Source organism: Mauremys mutica, chromosome 1 (genome assembly GCF_020497125.1).
Source record: "Mauremys mutica isolate MM-2020 ecotype Southern chromosome 1, ASM2049712v1, whole genome shotgun sequence".
Lineage (NCBI taxonomy): Eukaryota > Metazoa > Chordata > Testudines > Geoemydidae > Mauremys > Mauremys mutica.
Window position 1 is genome coordinate 289214024 of NC_059072.1, and position 16839 is coordinate 289230862.

General features: G+C 38.9%; 1 protein-coding gene across 2 annotated transcripts in view; it reads left to right on the forward strand.

Moving 5' to 3' along the window:
• Positions 1-16839, forward strand: part of KLHL1 (kelch like family member 1) — a 415060-nt gene that overhangs the window by 379061 nt on the left and 19160 nt on the right. For both annotated transcript variants that reach the window (XM_044979915.1, XM_044979923.1), the window contains one exon: positions 473-635. In XM_044979915.1, coding sequence (XP_044835850.1) covers positions 473-635 — 163 coding nt within the window. The remainder of the gene's footprint in view (positions 1-472; positions 636-16839) is intronic.

Sequence of the window (16839 nt, forward strand, 5' to 3'; positions counted from 1 at the left end):
CCAATCGATTCAATCCTCAGGAAAGGGGTTGTGACATTGAAAACTAACTCGAGGCTGGTTTAAATTTTTCCATCAAAACTGTTCTTCAGTGGAAAACTGGGATTTTGGCTAAATTATTTTCTTATTTTCCACAGAAAATTTCAACTTTTTATCAAAAAACTTTTTCAATAAAATGTAGACATTTTCCATGCGGGAAAAATAAACCCATTTTCTGAACCACTCTAGCCTCTATATTCTTTTGAGGACATGTTAAGGACTCAGCCCATTTGCCAGTTAACATGAAAAGCAATGCAGTGTGAGTGGAAGGAGATAAGGGGTGAGATGATTGCTATGCCTCTTATTCAACCAGGAGTATATGGGCATATTAATATCTACTTGGTACCTTTGTTATGGTAAATATTTATTTAAGAATGTAGTGTAAGATAATCTATGTTTATCTTCTCTCTCTCTCTCTCTTTCTCTTCTATTTTAGGTGTTACAGTACTTGAAGGGCCTATTTATGCAGTGGGTGGCCATGATGGCTGGAGCTATTTGAACACGGTTGAGAGGTGGGATCCACAAAGTCAGCAGTGGACATTTGTGGCAAGTATGTCAATTGCCAGAAGCACTGTTGGAGTGGCAGCATTAAATGGCAAGTGAGTAGGGTATTCTTGTTCTGTTTAAAACACACTTTTCTATAGGATGACTAACTGTTGCACAGCAGTAAATATCTTTTGGTGTATTACCTTTGAGGGCATCATTGGAAGTAAATCTAGACACAGGGTTGTTGCCATATGCACATCATCTTTCTATATGTTACGTTGATAAATAGCAAATTAAAATATATTGTCTCAATTTGTCCTTAAGTAATAAGTTAATGATTTACATTAAAGATCTGAGAACATAGAGCTGAAGTCAAACTGTGTATATTATAATTCCAGGAGGTACAGGGGAACATTTTTAAAGTGCTGGCCAGGACACACCGTGAGTTCGCTAATCTGATCTTTACGTGTTGTGTGTGCTAGTTCTATTCAGCAGAGTCAACTTACCCAGTTGCTACTGTCATTTTCCTAGTAGCTGGAATTACTTTATATGCATTCTGCATATTATGTCAGTCAAATCTAAACCACATGACCTTTGTGGTCTGAAGGCAGCAGCTCTAGCAGGTGAACCAAAGGGAAAAGTGCCTCTCGCTGTGTCAGCTGCCTCTTGTTGTGTGCACTAAACCTGCCGTTTGTGGAGGTCACAAAATGTGCTCACATTCAAAGCACCACCTGTATGATCTTCCCCTCTTTGGTTTTGTTTCTTTCTTGATCGGACAAATGTAGGGCACTAATAAGAGCTGATTGAATACTTCTAGATGTTATTTACTGTTTATGGTTAGTCATTTGCCTATTTACAAACTTTCAATCCTCCAGTCAGTAAGTAAAAACGAAACTGCAGAATTTACTACCAGTATGTGATTAGATATGCACCATAAATAAAGCAAATAAAGAATAATTGAAGTGAACAGTTCACAAGCATCTTTTAGTCTGAAAATGGTTCATCTAAAGTATTTGGTGACTACTTTTGAATAACAGATACATCAAAGAAACTCAGGATTGGTTTGTGCTTTGGTTATTTTATACATCGCACTAACCTTTGCTTAGGAATAAACTATGTAAGGAAACATTGAGTGTTTAAAAGGTTCACACCCAATTATTACCCTTTGCCCCATTTTGTCATTTTTAACAAATTTGCACATTTCTTTGCATCTACACTAGAAAACGTTGTAGCCATAATTCAGTCAATTGGTAGCAGTAGTGTCAGATGTTATGGAGACAAAAGATTGGCTCTTATTAAATCAAACAAGGATCCATTTATATTTGAAAACAGGGTTTCCCTTCCTACAGTTTAAGCCAAATTTAAAAACATAACTGAACTCCTTTAAAATCTATAGTACAAATTGCTAATGTAATACCATTTGATTGTCTTCTTGAATCATAAGATAATGGTACCCTGAATTACATTTAAAAATAAAGCAACTACCCACTTACATTTCTGTCTAAATGAGGATGTTCTAAAAGAAGAATAGGGGAATTATCCAAGCTCTCAAAAATAAATCAGTGATTCGCTGATCATTTCCCGACCTCCTAAATTCTTGATGCTCTGACATAACATACATTATCTCCTAATGTGGATAGTTTCTTGTCATAGCCTCCTACCCCAGTCTGAACCAGTGAGCAACGATTCTTCTCTTGAGTGACAAAGGCATACATCTATCACAAAGCAGAACTTTATTATGCTGACTGGTAACTTCAGCAGGGAGACCCCAGTTTATCTTTTGCCTGCGGAAGTTTATGGTGAAGCATGTTTCCAAGTTTCCCTGCTACCAATGCAGGGTTCCACTCTTGAGTTCGATAGCTCCTATTTCCAAATCCAGCCAAAGAGAGCTTGATGTAGAGTCAAAAATCTCTCCTGCTCATGCTGTGGTCTGAGAGATCATTGTGTTTGGCTGAGCTTAATGCATCCAGCTGACAGCAATTTTCCAAAAAGAACCTTTATTGGATCCGAGCCTTCACCCTTGTCCAGCTTCTGATTACTCTTCAGAAGTTGCACTCAACACAGTACCATCTTTCCTTTGAGGCAGGTGATCTTTCTCCTTATAGTTAGAGCACTAACAAATACACAGCTCTGAGAAATGCATCACGGACTGTGAAATCTGACTTTTCCCCCCCTGCTCCCCATGAAATCTCATCTTTTGTGTGCTTTTACCCTATACTGTACAGATTTCACAGGGGAACCAGTGTTTCTCAAACTGGGAGTCCTGACCCAAAAAGGAGTGCAGGGGAGTCACAAGATTATTTTAGGGGGTCATAGTATTGCCAGCCTTATTTTTGCACCGTTGTCTTAAGAGCTGGATCATCAGATAGTGGCGGCTGCTGTCTGAGGGCCCAGCTCTGCAGGCAGCAGTGCAGAAGTAAGGGTGGCAATACCATATTGTGTCATCCTTACTTTTGCACTGCTGCTGGCAGTGGCTCTGCCTTCAGAGCCAGGCTCCCAGCTAGCATCCACCACTCTCCAGCTGCCCAGCTCTGAAGGCAGTGCTGCCACATGCAGCAGCACAGAAGTAAGGGTAGCAGTACTGCACTTGCACACACACACATCCTGCCACAACTACTTGTTGGGTCAGGACACCTACAATTACAACAGCATGAAATTTCAGATTTAAATAGCTGAAATCATGAAATTTACAATTTTTAAAATCGCATGACCGTGAAATTGACCAAAATGAACCGTAAATTTGGTAGGGCCCTACTTATAGTGTTACTGGAGAAACACCTTGGTAAAAATGCCATCTATGGGTTTTGCCCAATCATCAGGGAGGAAGCAGAAAACTGCTGTTGTGGCATGAGTATTAACTATGACAGGTTACCAGGACCATTTTAGATTATTTCAATCCTCTGAAACCATCTCCAGAAACATGAGAAAATTGCCTGGCAACAAGAGAGAATCACATCCAATTTCTCCACTTGGCAAGTTTTCTCAGTACTCTGCAGATCCTTGTGATGCAGTGGAGAGAAAATAGCATGCATATGCACACATCAATATCCTGATTGACATCAAAGAACAAAAAAATGGCCATACCGAGTCACACCAATGGTCCATCTAACCCAGTATCCTGTCTTCTGTCAGTGGCCAGTGCCAAATGCTTCAGAGGAAACGACCAGAACATGGTGATTGAGTGATCCATCCTCTGCTGTCCATTCTCAGCTTCTGGCAGTTGAAGGTTTAGGGATACCTGGAGAATGTGACTGTGTTCCTGACCATCTTGGTTAATACCCATTGATGGGCCTATCCTCCATGAATGTATCTAATTCTTTTTTTAACTCAGTTATACTTTTGGCCTTTACAACATCACATGGCAACAAGTTCCACAGATAGACCGTGTGTTGTGTGAAGAAGTACTTTCTTTAGTTTGTTTTTAAACCTGCCTATTAATGTCATTGGGTGACTCCTAGTTCTTGTGTTATATGAAGGGATAAATAGCATTTCCCTATTCACTTTCTCCATGCCATTCATGACTGTATAGCTCGCCATCAAATCCTCACTTAGTCGTCTCTTTTTAACCGAACAGTTCCATTCTTCTTTATATGTGCTTGTATGGAATCAGTTCCATACCCCTAATCATTTTTGTTGCCTTTCTCTGTACCTTTCAGTGGGTTACTATGTGTTTGCCTTCCAGTCCACATTAGCTATTTATTAATTTGCTGTTAAAGAAGTCTTTACTATTTGAAATACAGATGATCCAAGAACACTTAACTTACACATTCCATAACAGAACAAATATTATGGTGAGAAGGACAATAAAAGTAAAAAGATTAAGACAATACATTTTCTGCTGAGATATTTTATTATTAGACTATGTATGTCAAAGAGATTTATGATATTCCAAACAATTGTTATGACACAATTGCAAATGAAAGTCAAATAGACTTTCCTGTTATATTATATCTTTTAAAATTGCCCTTTCAAAATTATTCCTGATTTCTGAACCATATTTTGGAGTCTATTCATTCTGCATTGCACTTGTTAAACAACTATGTATTTCACATTTAAAAAAAAAAAGACTGACCTTTAATTATGTGTGTCTTTAATGGGGCATCAATAATAAATATTCTGCATAAGTGAAAATACGCAGCTGCTAACAGGATATGCTGATTGACAATTGCAGAACATCACAGAGGTATACCAAGCTGAGTGTCACCAGTAATGACTTCAGCACACCATAGGAACCAACACTCACCCACAGTAACAGTCTTCCAGAACTGAGGAGAAAAACCTCTGCCCTTTATTGATTACTTCATACTCAAAGATGTGCTTTAGAGGACTTTAAAGTTGCACCTGCTGGTGTTGTTTATATCAAATATCACAGACTATTATTGATCACAGATAAATAAAGAAAAGTGAAGAATCTTTTAATCTTAACTTCTAAGAGTAAAACTACATTTTAACTTTCTTTTCAAATCACCTTTCATTCCCCTGGGGTTCAGAAAAAAATAGACCTTTGCATTTGGACTTTCTTTTGAGGATTTGCTTTGCTTGAAGAAGAATTAAGGAGCCATCAAGAGTGTTGTAGGTGAATAATATTCCCTATTGATGTCCAGCTGTTTTTACCCTGTTCTCCTGACACAGAAGTAGCAATCCATTATTATTATTTCTATTAAAGGAGCACCTGAAGACCCCAACTGAGATCAGAACCTTGTATGCTTGGCACTGCACAATACACATAGTAATAGCCCCAAGGAATGTGCAGCCAAAATATACTACAAGGAACCACTGTTACTAGCCTCATTTTATACATTGGATGGGAAACTGTGGCACATAGAGAAAATGACTTGCCTAAAGTCACACAAGATGCCTGTGGCAGAAGCATGGAATTGAACCCAGATCAGGGCCGTCGGGGGGTGGGGCGCAATTGGGGCAATTTAGACCCCGGACCCCGCAGGGCCCCCACGAGAATATAGTATTGTATAGTATTGCAACTTTTTTTTATGGAAGGGGCGCCCAAAATTGTTTTGCCCCAGGCCCCCTGAATCCTCTGGATGGCACTGACTCAGATTTACTGAGTCCTAATCCAATGCCACATCCTTCCAATTCCTTATGATAGATATCATAAATTAGTTCCAAAAAGCATTATCATTTGGCATCTCAAGTCTGAATATTTATTATTCCTTTGGCATCTCAAGTCTGAATATTTATTATTCCTTTGCATCACAGATTTGTCCCTTTCAGATCCCACTTTGAGCCTTTGACTGCTCTGGTTAGCCTAATATTTTTATATTTGAATTTATTATTTCTCGCTCGCGTTTTTCACCTAAAGAGGCTGTCCAGCCTAAATCTGTGAGTTTGTATTTGCCAAACTCATGAGAACACTCATGATCAGACTGGCTGTGAGCAATTCTTTTCTCTGATGTTTGGTTGCAGTAAATTGAATTTGGTGTAGATTCCACGTCCCATTAATTTTGCTGAAAGAATCACAAAAGTAGAACATAATGATGCATTACAAAAAAAAATCATTTCTCCATTATCTGTCTACTCCACTTTTATTTTGCAAATGTATTTTTGAGTGTTCTAACAAATCACTGTTTTGTGAGCAAGGGTTTAGTGATTGATTTAAATCAATTGGGGTTTTGTATACATTTGGCTAGGTTTATTCAGTTCTGGGAGACTGACATTAGTTGGATTCATTTATTACTAGGTGTCCACAAATTTGATCATTGTCTTGGTGCAAATTTTCAGCTATTTGTATGTGTGTGTGGAGGGGAGTAGGGGGAATTTCAGCTCTAATGGATTAAGTTTGGGAAAGTTATAAGCAACTGAAAACAGTGGAGGGGAGCTAATAGAAAGTATTGAGCAAACTTAACAATAGATATCACTAACTATGCCACTTTTAATGTGTGATAAGGTGGAGAAGTGCTCCTTTGGATCCTGGGGGCAAAGGGTTAACTTCAAAAAAGTTTCTCCTCAACAAGTCCCTTGCACAGGTGGTCAGGTGAAGGGGTGTAAGTGGTTCTCTGAGAGACAAAGCGAGAATGCCTTTGGGAAAGTATAGTGCCATATTCAGAATTAAAGGAATGGCCTGAAGTCCTGACTGTGGAGTTTTCTGTTTATTTTTCTGCTTATGGAGTGGAGTGTGGGCACTCCAAATATTACAGATTTGTTTATTATCCTTTCTTGTTTGTTTTTTTATCCCTTGAGGAAAACACCTTTTGCTGACTGCAGCTTTACTTTTTGTTTTTGAGTCTTTGCATTAGTTTATAAACTATTACCTGTAAAATAAAAGTTATTGCTATAGAATGAGACCGCTTGGCCTAACATTCCTTGCAAACAAGAAATAGGATACCCCATATAAATCTTTTGAATTGGTGTGGGAGTACAAGATGCATCTATGTAAGGCTGCTGAATCCTTTAGTGATTTGGAAGGGAAAGCTATTTAGTAGAGAGGCCAATTGCTTATTCTTAAAACAAAACAAAACAAAACTTGTGCTTTGGGGAAGTGAGCTGGGAACTCTGTAAAGATTTGCTCATAGAATTCCCTTCTGATTCTGCTTTCTTTGAGGGAGAGTTCCTGAAATCATGGGATGGGGAAATGGGAGGGGAGAGTGTGGCCCAGAAATTCTCAGGGCCTTCTTGAATTCCTAGAGATTAGCTGGGCATCTTGCATGAAAAGCAGTCCTGTACATATAGCTTTCTGGGTCCTCCATAGAAGAATGTGTCCCTCAGATGGTCATATCTGCAGCGTATAGATTTCCATATAGATTTCCTCCTGGAAATTCTCTGCATTAGGAGTGATGCAATCCCAGGAAAATCACTGCTCCCTAACTCTATCCTCTTCAGTTCCTATGCTGTCTTGTAACCTGAAAAGCCACAATTGCTCTGACTGAGGACTGGTTTCTTCATGCTCCAGGGAGGGTGAGAATGTGTATTACAGCCTCTGTTTCTCCATCTTGCAGATCTCCCACCCAGTTTCCGAAAGCTTTTTGCTTCCCTCTGTGAGCTGCTCTGTAGAAGAGCATCTGGCCCTAGATTTCACCAGTGAAATCCTGGCCCAATTAATGTCAGTGGCAAAATTTCCATTGACTTCAATGGGGCCAGGATCTCACCAATGATATTTAGACCAATGTTGAGTCACTGTACCTGGAAATAACTTTAACTGAATAAATCTCATTATGTAGTTAGTACATTTCTGAATCTTTAGTACTTTTACTCGTTCATTTCCTAATTAACATCCTCAAACTTTTGTTCATTGTTTGGGCTATAGCTTTGCTAATGATTGATTATTTTTATGCTGACCTAACTTTGTTTGGGGTTAGCCATTTTATGTTATGACACATTCATTGCTAGTTGACGCCTCAAAGTCCTTAATGGTGATTCAATATTTGGCCCAAGAAAATTAGCAACATATGAATGTGATATTGCCACCTACCTTTGCTGACTGTATGGTTGATTACAGCCTTCTCAAGGAGTTCTATTTTTCTGCCTCTCATGCATCACATAATAAAGAATCTGTTATTTACTCTTAGCAGAATAATTAGGGCTCATTACTAATTCAGTGCTCTAACCTGATCTCTTGTGCTTTTGCACACAAATCCACATTTCCTGCATAGAGCTCCCATATAGCTCAGTGGATGTATAATACAATGTGCATTGGAGGGTTTCTTTATTTGATTTTTAGAACCTCAAAAATGATCAGTTCCTAAGTCAGATTTAACTTGTTGTGTTACATCTAGCCAGCTAAAGACCAATCAAGCCCTACATTTAAGAGGGAATGAAAGTCAGATAAATAGATGGGAATTTTAAAGGAAAGGGATGTAAAATTATGTAAATTTGGGATAAAATCCTAAAATTATTTAAAGATGTGTTAGAATTGGGAGAGGACGTAAAGGGGCACCTTCTTTCCCATCCTAGCACACTTATGCATATAGCAGAGGAAACTTCCTACTAGACTTTGAGATAGCTCAAAGAGGTGTCCAACCGCCACACTCACCAGTACACTGCAATCCCAAGGGACCATGGCCTGTCTTCAGGTGTGTCAATCAGGCCCCCAACTGTATAGCTCATGTGTTACAATGTGTATATATTTCAACAGTCAGTGGTGCCCCTTTTCAAAGTACTTGCAAATTGCGTTTCATCAAGCAGTTCTCCTCATCTCTCACCATATCACCATGCATGAACAAGCTGTTTCTTGGACCATATTCTATACACAGTTGACACTACTCTACTTTTAAGCTGCACCACTCCACCATTCAGCTTCTACCATTAATGGAAAGAGTTTGTCCTCAATGTGCAATTCCTTTTTAGGTACATGCTAAAATGGATAACAAAGTCCCTTTAGATTCTTATATTGCTGGTTATCCAGCTCTGGTTCCAAGCATACATAAGATATAAAGAACACAAATTGTCTAGCAGATTCCCTACCAACATCTTTGTCATGATATTAGCAAAGACATGGTGTCTGTTGGGGGAAGGAAAAAAAAACAAAGTGGGGGAACAGTCACTAGATTAACTTCAGGGTGAACTAGCTACAGAGTGGACTGTAGTTGCCCAGCGGTAGGGGGAAAAAAAGGAATGAGCTGAGAAGAAAAAGGTGAGGACACAAAGAAGGGAGAGGTAAGATTACACCTGAAATGATTCAGTACATTTCACAAGAGTCAAACTTTTTGTGGCCATATCTAAGTTGAATCAAAGCTCTGAGGTTTGTCAATCACTGGACAAAATACAGATATCTAGTCATTTAAACAAGACATTCAAAGTGTGTGACACTCTTTACATGACACACCATGCCAAGCATAGCATAGCCTCCCTGGGTTGTTTTAAGTACCCTCTCCCCATTTTAGTGGAGGGAACATTTGGTTAGATTGTAGGGAGAATGTACTGTTCCCAGAAGGAAAGGTGTGGGAGAGCCCATGTTTGGGAAATGCCTCCCCCAGCCTCATCAGGTAAGGGGAGTGCTGTTTGTTGGTTAGGCCAAAAAAAGATATGCTGCTCACAGAAGGGAGGGGGAAGGAATACTCCCTTGAAAACATCCATATACTTCTTTAGAAGAGATTACACATTTGGACTACCTCAGTTACTTCTAAATAATAAAGGTCTTCAGCAATCAACAACAATCAATTACAAAGAGATCAATAATCTAGTTGATTTATTAACTGTATTGCATTAGAGTACAAAGACCTTCACTGAGATTCAGGCTGCATTGTGCTAGGCCAGGGGTCGGCAACCTCTGGCATGTGGCTCGCCAGGGTAAGCACCCTGGCAGGCCGGGCCAGTTTGTTTACCTGCCGTGTCATCAGGTTCGGTTGACCCTGGCTCCCACTGGCCGCGGTTCACTGTCCCAGGCCAATGGGGGTGGCGGGAAGCCTCGGCCAGCACATCCATCAGCCCATGCCGCTTCCCTCAGCCTCCATTGGCCTGAGACAGCAAACCGTGGCCAGTGGGAGCCGTGGTCGGCCAAACCTGCTGACGCGGCAGGTAAACAAACTGGCCTGGCGAGCCGTATGCCAGAGGTTGCTGACCCCTGTGCTAGGTGCTGTAAAAACACAAAGCAAAAGACAATCCCTGCTCCAAAGAACTAACACATTAAATAGTGAAAATAGGCAAGGGTGTGTGTGTTTGAAAGGAAGTAGAACCATTTTACTTATGGGAAAGTAAGAGTCAGACAGATTAAGGGCCAGTTTTTCAGATTCTCAGCACTTACAACTGGGGCCAGATGTTCAAAAGTGTAGAAAATCCAGCAACTCCTTTGTAGCATTTTAGGCCAAATTTTCAAGAGCTTCACCTCTAATTTGCTAAACTCTTTAAAACCTACTTTTTTTTTTTTACTTATGTATTATGGTGCCTAACTGGAAGGTGAACACTCTTGGAAATCCCAGCCTTTGGTGCCTGACCCTTTAAAAGTTACAGATGACGTCTGTGACAAAGCTAGGAATTTGGATGCAGATCTTCTGATTTCCAATTCTATTCCTTAATCACTACATCTTTGTGTACTTTGACCCAAATTTCTACAGATTCACTTTCACGGTTATAATCCGAAGTAGTAATATAGATATATAATACTTGTCTCATTTATACCTAGCTCCTACAGAAGGCCTGAAATATATACCACATTCTGTGAATGGATATCCCCAACCATCTTGGCTGGTGTTTTATATTTCTGTTTCTCTAGTTTGGGATCTCCATAAATTTCCCCACACTTTCTATATTTGGGGTGCTATCAAATATCTTTTGAACTGCTAGATCAACTTGTGTTCAGTTTTTTTTATTATTGAGTAAATTGAGATGGATTCATTCACTGTGAAGGTCACAGACTAAATGATTACTCAGGGCATTTTCCAAGTCATCCATATAATTGCAATGCTCTGCTAATTTTCATACTTCAGTAAACACCGAGAAACTTGCTCAAAGCTGCATTATTTTATCAAGTAAACTATTAAAATAAATATGCTGTAATTACGACTTTAAAGGGAAAATAACACCTCATGATTTCACTAGAACTGGGAAAATCAGAAAATGTGTCTGCACAATTATATTTTTATCAGAATAAGTGTGTGTGTGTGTGTGTGTGTGTGTGTGTGTATGAGCTTTGTTTCTTATTTGTTTGGTCTTGAAATTATTACACTTTTATTCAAGAACCAGTTTCTTTTATCTTTCTTTTCTTTAGTCCATGTGCAGCAAGAGAAACATTGCCACACAGGCTGGCCAATTCGTACACAGGCACACAAAGAGAGAGAGAGAGAGAGTGTGTGTATTGTGTTGCATGATTTCTGTCTAGTATATTTCTTAGGACATACAAATGAATAATCTTTTACTGAATGTTATGAATATTTTCCCTGTTGCTGAAATACTATGATGCTTTCCTGTATCAAAAAATTGCCTGGTTTCACAAATCAATTTACAGTAGCGGGGGCTCAGATTACCTGCCAAACTAGAAAGAGGAGAAAGTCAGTGTTAGACTGGTATTCATTTTCAAGAGCTTTATGCATATTGACTAATTCTCACAAGATGGGGAACAAGAGTTATCTTTTCTCAAGCAAAAAACCTACTGGTCTCAATTAGAGTTTTTGTCTCAGTAAAGCTTAAGTAAGGATTGCAGAATTAGCTCATAGCTAATCAGAATGAGAACACTTATCAAATGAACTCTGATTCATTGGTAACACGTTATTTTAGTCTCCATTATTACTATGCTATATGCCAGATATTTCCATTTCTTTTCATGACAGTATCAAAACCACTGATGTTTCATAAATGGAGTATTTATTGACTCCAGCTTTTGATTAAACTCTCACTCCTCAAAAGGACAATTGATCAGCTCCTTGCTGCAGAGAAGAGGAGATGCTCCTTGAACATTTTCTTTTTTAGCTGTAGAGTTTTCAGGGAGACGTGTGCATTTTAAAATGTTTCAGACAGAAAATCATACAATCAATGAATCTTGAGCCAGAATGAGGAGGAACAGTGCTATCATCTAAAATGATTGATCTGACAGAGGAGATAAATATCACTAAAATAATAGCACTGCCTAGCAAACAACCATTTTGTGAGTTCGATAATGATCCCTTGAGAAATAAGACAGACTCACCAGGTATGTTTGTTTACAAATAAGTGGGTAAATAAATGTTCTTACTCTAACTCTATAGTAAATTATTTGTTCATAGAGATGGTGCTAGGCATTGTGTGGGCCAGCTCATGACCTGACATTGGAGCGGACTTTTCCAGTTACTGGAGTCCTCGTACATTAACCGGTCTTAGGGTAGATGTGTGTTCTCCCCATTTTACAATGGAGCTTTGAACAGGACTCCTTGTCAAGAGGAAATTATTTCTATCAAAAGGAACTAAACCTTGGCCCAAGTCATATGAGCGGTGCTAAGCTCCTATCCATGGGAAACCACTCTCTGAATTGCTTGCAAAATATCAATAAATATTTCTTAGGGTACGTCTTCACTACCCGCCGGATCGGCGGGTAGCAATCGAATTCTCGGAGTTCGATATATCGTGTCTCATCTCAAACTCCGAACGCGCTCCCGTTGACTCCGGAACTCCACCACCGCGAACGGCGGTGGCGGAGTCGACGGGGGAGCCACAGACGTCGATCCCGCGCCGTGAGGACAGGTAAGTAACTCGAACTAAGGTAGTTCGACTTCAGCTACGCTATTCGCGTAGCTGAAGTTGCGTACCTTAGTTCGACCCCCCCCCAGTGTAGACCAGGCCTTAGATGCCAGGACAATTGTTTTCAGAAAAAATGGTTTCTTTTCTTTGTCCAGCTTATTTTATATTTAATCCACTTTCATTCTTATACTGCATTGCTAAACAAAGGAAATATTACCCCAAATGTTGCACACTGGGATAACCATTAATAAACTGTCTTGGTCCTATAGTCCAACCATCAGAGAATTGGTGCTCCTTTCTTAGCTGCAATGACACATCTCTTGGCATGCCTGAGGATGTGACAAAGGTGGATATTTGCTTTCTACACCTCACTCAAAAACTAGGGCCACAGGGGTACTGGTTTAACCTATGCCATGTCCCATATGCCAGAGTAATTCTCAGCTGCTCTTTAGGTAAAGTGAAGAGGCACAGAGTGGTCTTAACACGAGCCAGGTTCTAGCCTTTGATATGTGTTGAAACCACTTTGATAGGTGAAACCCCATTAACAAATGAAAGAGGCATGATTAAAATGTTTTTACAAGCCATATTCCCTCAGATCAAAGGCAGTCTAATATTTTGAAGTTTTCTTCTCAAACTGAATTTAAAAATGGTTTTCTCTGATTAGTTATCGGAGCTTTGCAACAATGTAATTGAGGTAAATACTTCCAAACTAACCTCTCATGACTTTCCCTAACACTTTTCAATTTTAGAGGTTACTTTGTAGCTTCTATCCATTTCTATATTGAGAGGGATTTTAGGATTCCCTGTCTTCCTCAAAATTTAGAGATAGGGCAAAGTGAAGTTCGGAAGATCCAAAGTTTGGGATGGGTTGAGACTGAGTTTTCATTTAAATTCATCTCTCGTCACAATACTAGAATAGGCTGGAGCATAAATCATTGAGACAGTCCTTATCGAGGCAACATTTCTACTTTAATTGACATAAATCAAGCAGTTCAGGACTGATTCCTTTGTTTCTTCTTTGTTGCTCCTACCAGTCAATGCTTGAAAAAGGAATGACCTTTCCCTGGCTCTTACTAATACGATACCCCAGTAAATGAGTTCAGTAAGCACTGTCACTGAGATTTTTCCCAGCTAAGAAAATAAAGATTTTTTTTATGGAAACACATACCATGCTATCCACTTTGTAAGCACGTAAATTCCTCAAACATAGAAAGTCACATACATGGTCCAAAATTAAAAGTTTGCAATCTTGTAAATACTCAAAGGCCATCAAGAGATATGAGAGAACAGAAGTACCCACACCTCAGTTTTATTTGTACATGGATCATGTCTTTTTAATTTTAAAATTGAATTAAAATCATAGGATATTAATTTAATCAAATGCAGATAAGCTCCAAAAAGCACCAATAAAGTCCATAATAATAAAAATACAATGTCCAAATTGTAAGTTTGAAGCCATGCTAAAACTTTTACATTTATACTGAGGGGAAAAAAAACCTATAATTTGGATGTAAATGGGAGATTAACCAAAAATTAGAGAAATTCAGAGAAGGGAGAAATTCTAAAGCCTTTCCACAGTCTCCTTTTAAATACAGAGAGACTGTGACTGAATAGTTTTGCACAATGCAGGATTAATTTCTGTATAAATAGGAGGTCAAGGTAAAATGGTCCCTAGGCAAAGATTACTGCTGTCAAAGAAAAAAATATGTATCTCAGAGTCTGATACTGCTCCACTGAAGTCAAGGGCAACTGTTTCCCTCAAAAAATAAATAAATAAATTCAATAGGCAGAGAATCAAGGCCAAAGAGAATACCTGCAAAAAAGTATGGTTTGTGACATTTTTATTCCTTTTTATTGTTTGTCCTTGAGAGTGAGTAAAAGATGTTGGACATTGATAGGTCATTTGTTTGTATGTTCTTTGTAACTAACGATATATCACCACATGTTAAAATAAATGCTTTTACAGTTGTTTACTCACTGCTTCCTGTAAGAAGTGCAGTGTTATTATGATCTATTGTGGTTACTTTTATTACTACAATTATTTTATATTACTATTGCTGTTATTTCTTATCAGTTGTTTAGCTCAGATATTATACTCCGAGCTATCCAATGGGCATAATAGATAGCTCTTGCTCCTAAGATCTTACAGTCTAAAAATCAAACACATCAAAGATGGGATGAACTGTGGAATCCAGTGGTGGAGATAATTTATCCTGCTGGATATTAAATGTATATACAAATATATTCATGATGATATTTATTATGATTTTATTATTGCTATAGAGCTCTTCTTGTGGGCCTCAGCATGACCATCATCTTACTCTATAGGTGAAACTATTTACTGAATTTTATTATTTTGTTTTAACCAATGTAAGTAGACCTATAAGATCTCATTCCTGTAAAATGCTGAACACCTACTCTCATTACCTTCTGGATACGCCCTTAGGGACAGATTTTTCAAAAGAGGTTGAGAATCAGGTGTTCAGTTCCTCAGAACTCATCACTGGGGCCAGATTTTCAGTACACCTGACACCTATTTAGATACTTAATTTTTAAGTGATATATACCAATCATGCCAAGCTCTTCTGCAGATGTAGCCGCTTATTTCGGTACTTAAATGGGAGCTGAACTCCTCTGAAAATCTGGCCCTGATTATGGATGCTGAGCACTTTGTGAAAATTCTGGCCATGCTGATGCAAAGCATGACAATCATTAACAGCTGGAGTCAAATATAGTCTGAATGGAGTCTGAATTCATTTGGTAGATGATTTAATTAATAATGAAGGTGCCTGAGTCACCATTTAATCAAGGATAAAAGAAAGATGCTTTCTAGTTATTTGTGATTGCACCAAAACAAGAAGTTTTGAAAACCACTGAAACAATCAATAGGTATTTCAGGTATTTCAGCAGAGATAAAAAAGACAGAATTTTGAAAGTGAAGTGCTCTTCTCTAACCTTATCTGGACACCGAGTAGAAGGCATCAAAGCAGTGATATGCTGCATGGAAATCCTGGGAGCCCTATGTTAAAATTCTGTCATGATATTGAAGAGAAAGTTGGGATAATTTCCCTTCCTCTGATGGAGTTCACTCGTGCTCTGGAAACTGTTTAATCATCCGTGCCAGACACAATTTATCCCTTCAGCTTATTAAAAAATCCTTTTGAAGAACAAATGCTTTCCCTTTGGAGTGGACAAAATGGCAAGTATTTTCGTAACATTTCCCAGGGAGTGATGCCAAAGGACCCAGTTCTTCCTCTACAAGGTCTTCACACACAGGCCCAGCTTCAAACGATATGAGTTGACCATACGGTGTTATGGAACCTATACTGCACTTCTTAAAGAAACCAAGTCGATTTTTTTTCCCCTAGCAAATGCAATTGAATATGTTTGCACTGGTGTTGCCTCCCTTGAGGATTGCTTGTCTGTTTAAATGGGAAAACAAATTAATAGATTTCCTAATTCTTCACCCTTCTTTTCTGCAAACAGAGGCACCCCTGAGACATCGGGTATATCACAGGCTAGTGGAAAATGCTTGTGTGGGAGCCCCTGGTTAAAATATTGGCAGCACGACCCTGCTTCAAAGGGAAATTTCAAAGCAAGTAATTCTTCTTCAGGGTGACTTGACTAATAACTATGGGAACCTTCAAGAAAACCATTAACCTGTAACTTCTACTGACTAAAGTGTGTCTGCTATTTTAGGAACTAATCCTACTGTCTCTGCTCAGGCAAAGCTCCTGTGGAAATGATGAACGTATTGTCTGAGTTAGGACTGAATCTGTTGTCAATTAATTAGTTACAGTTCTATATATTTTTTCCCTCTCTCTCTTGTTTGTTTTTATGCTTTTCGAAGCTTAAAAATAATGTGTCTCTCCCATCCAGTTGCATCTGTTTTCCGTTCTGCATATGGGGATTTCAGCCCTGTCAGTCTTACCCTTGAAATCATTAGGACTCTCTGGTTTGCCTCCTTGTCTGTGTGGTTTCATTACTTTGAGATTGTGATTTGACAGTAAAAGAATAATTTCAGTGCTTAATTCTAATATTTTATCCAGCTAAATACATATTTACTCTAGCAGAATAGTATGCATATTGAGTGAAACATCCTGCTTTTCTATTCAGTGTGAAGCATTGCCAGCCAGCCAGGCACTGCAAGGCAAAATGGCTCAGGGCAGGTTGGCTCAACCAACTGCTCCTTTTACAGAAGAACAATGTTTTCCA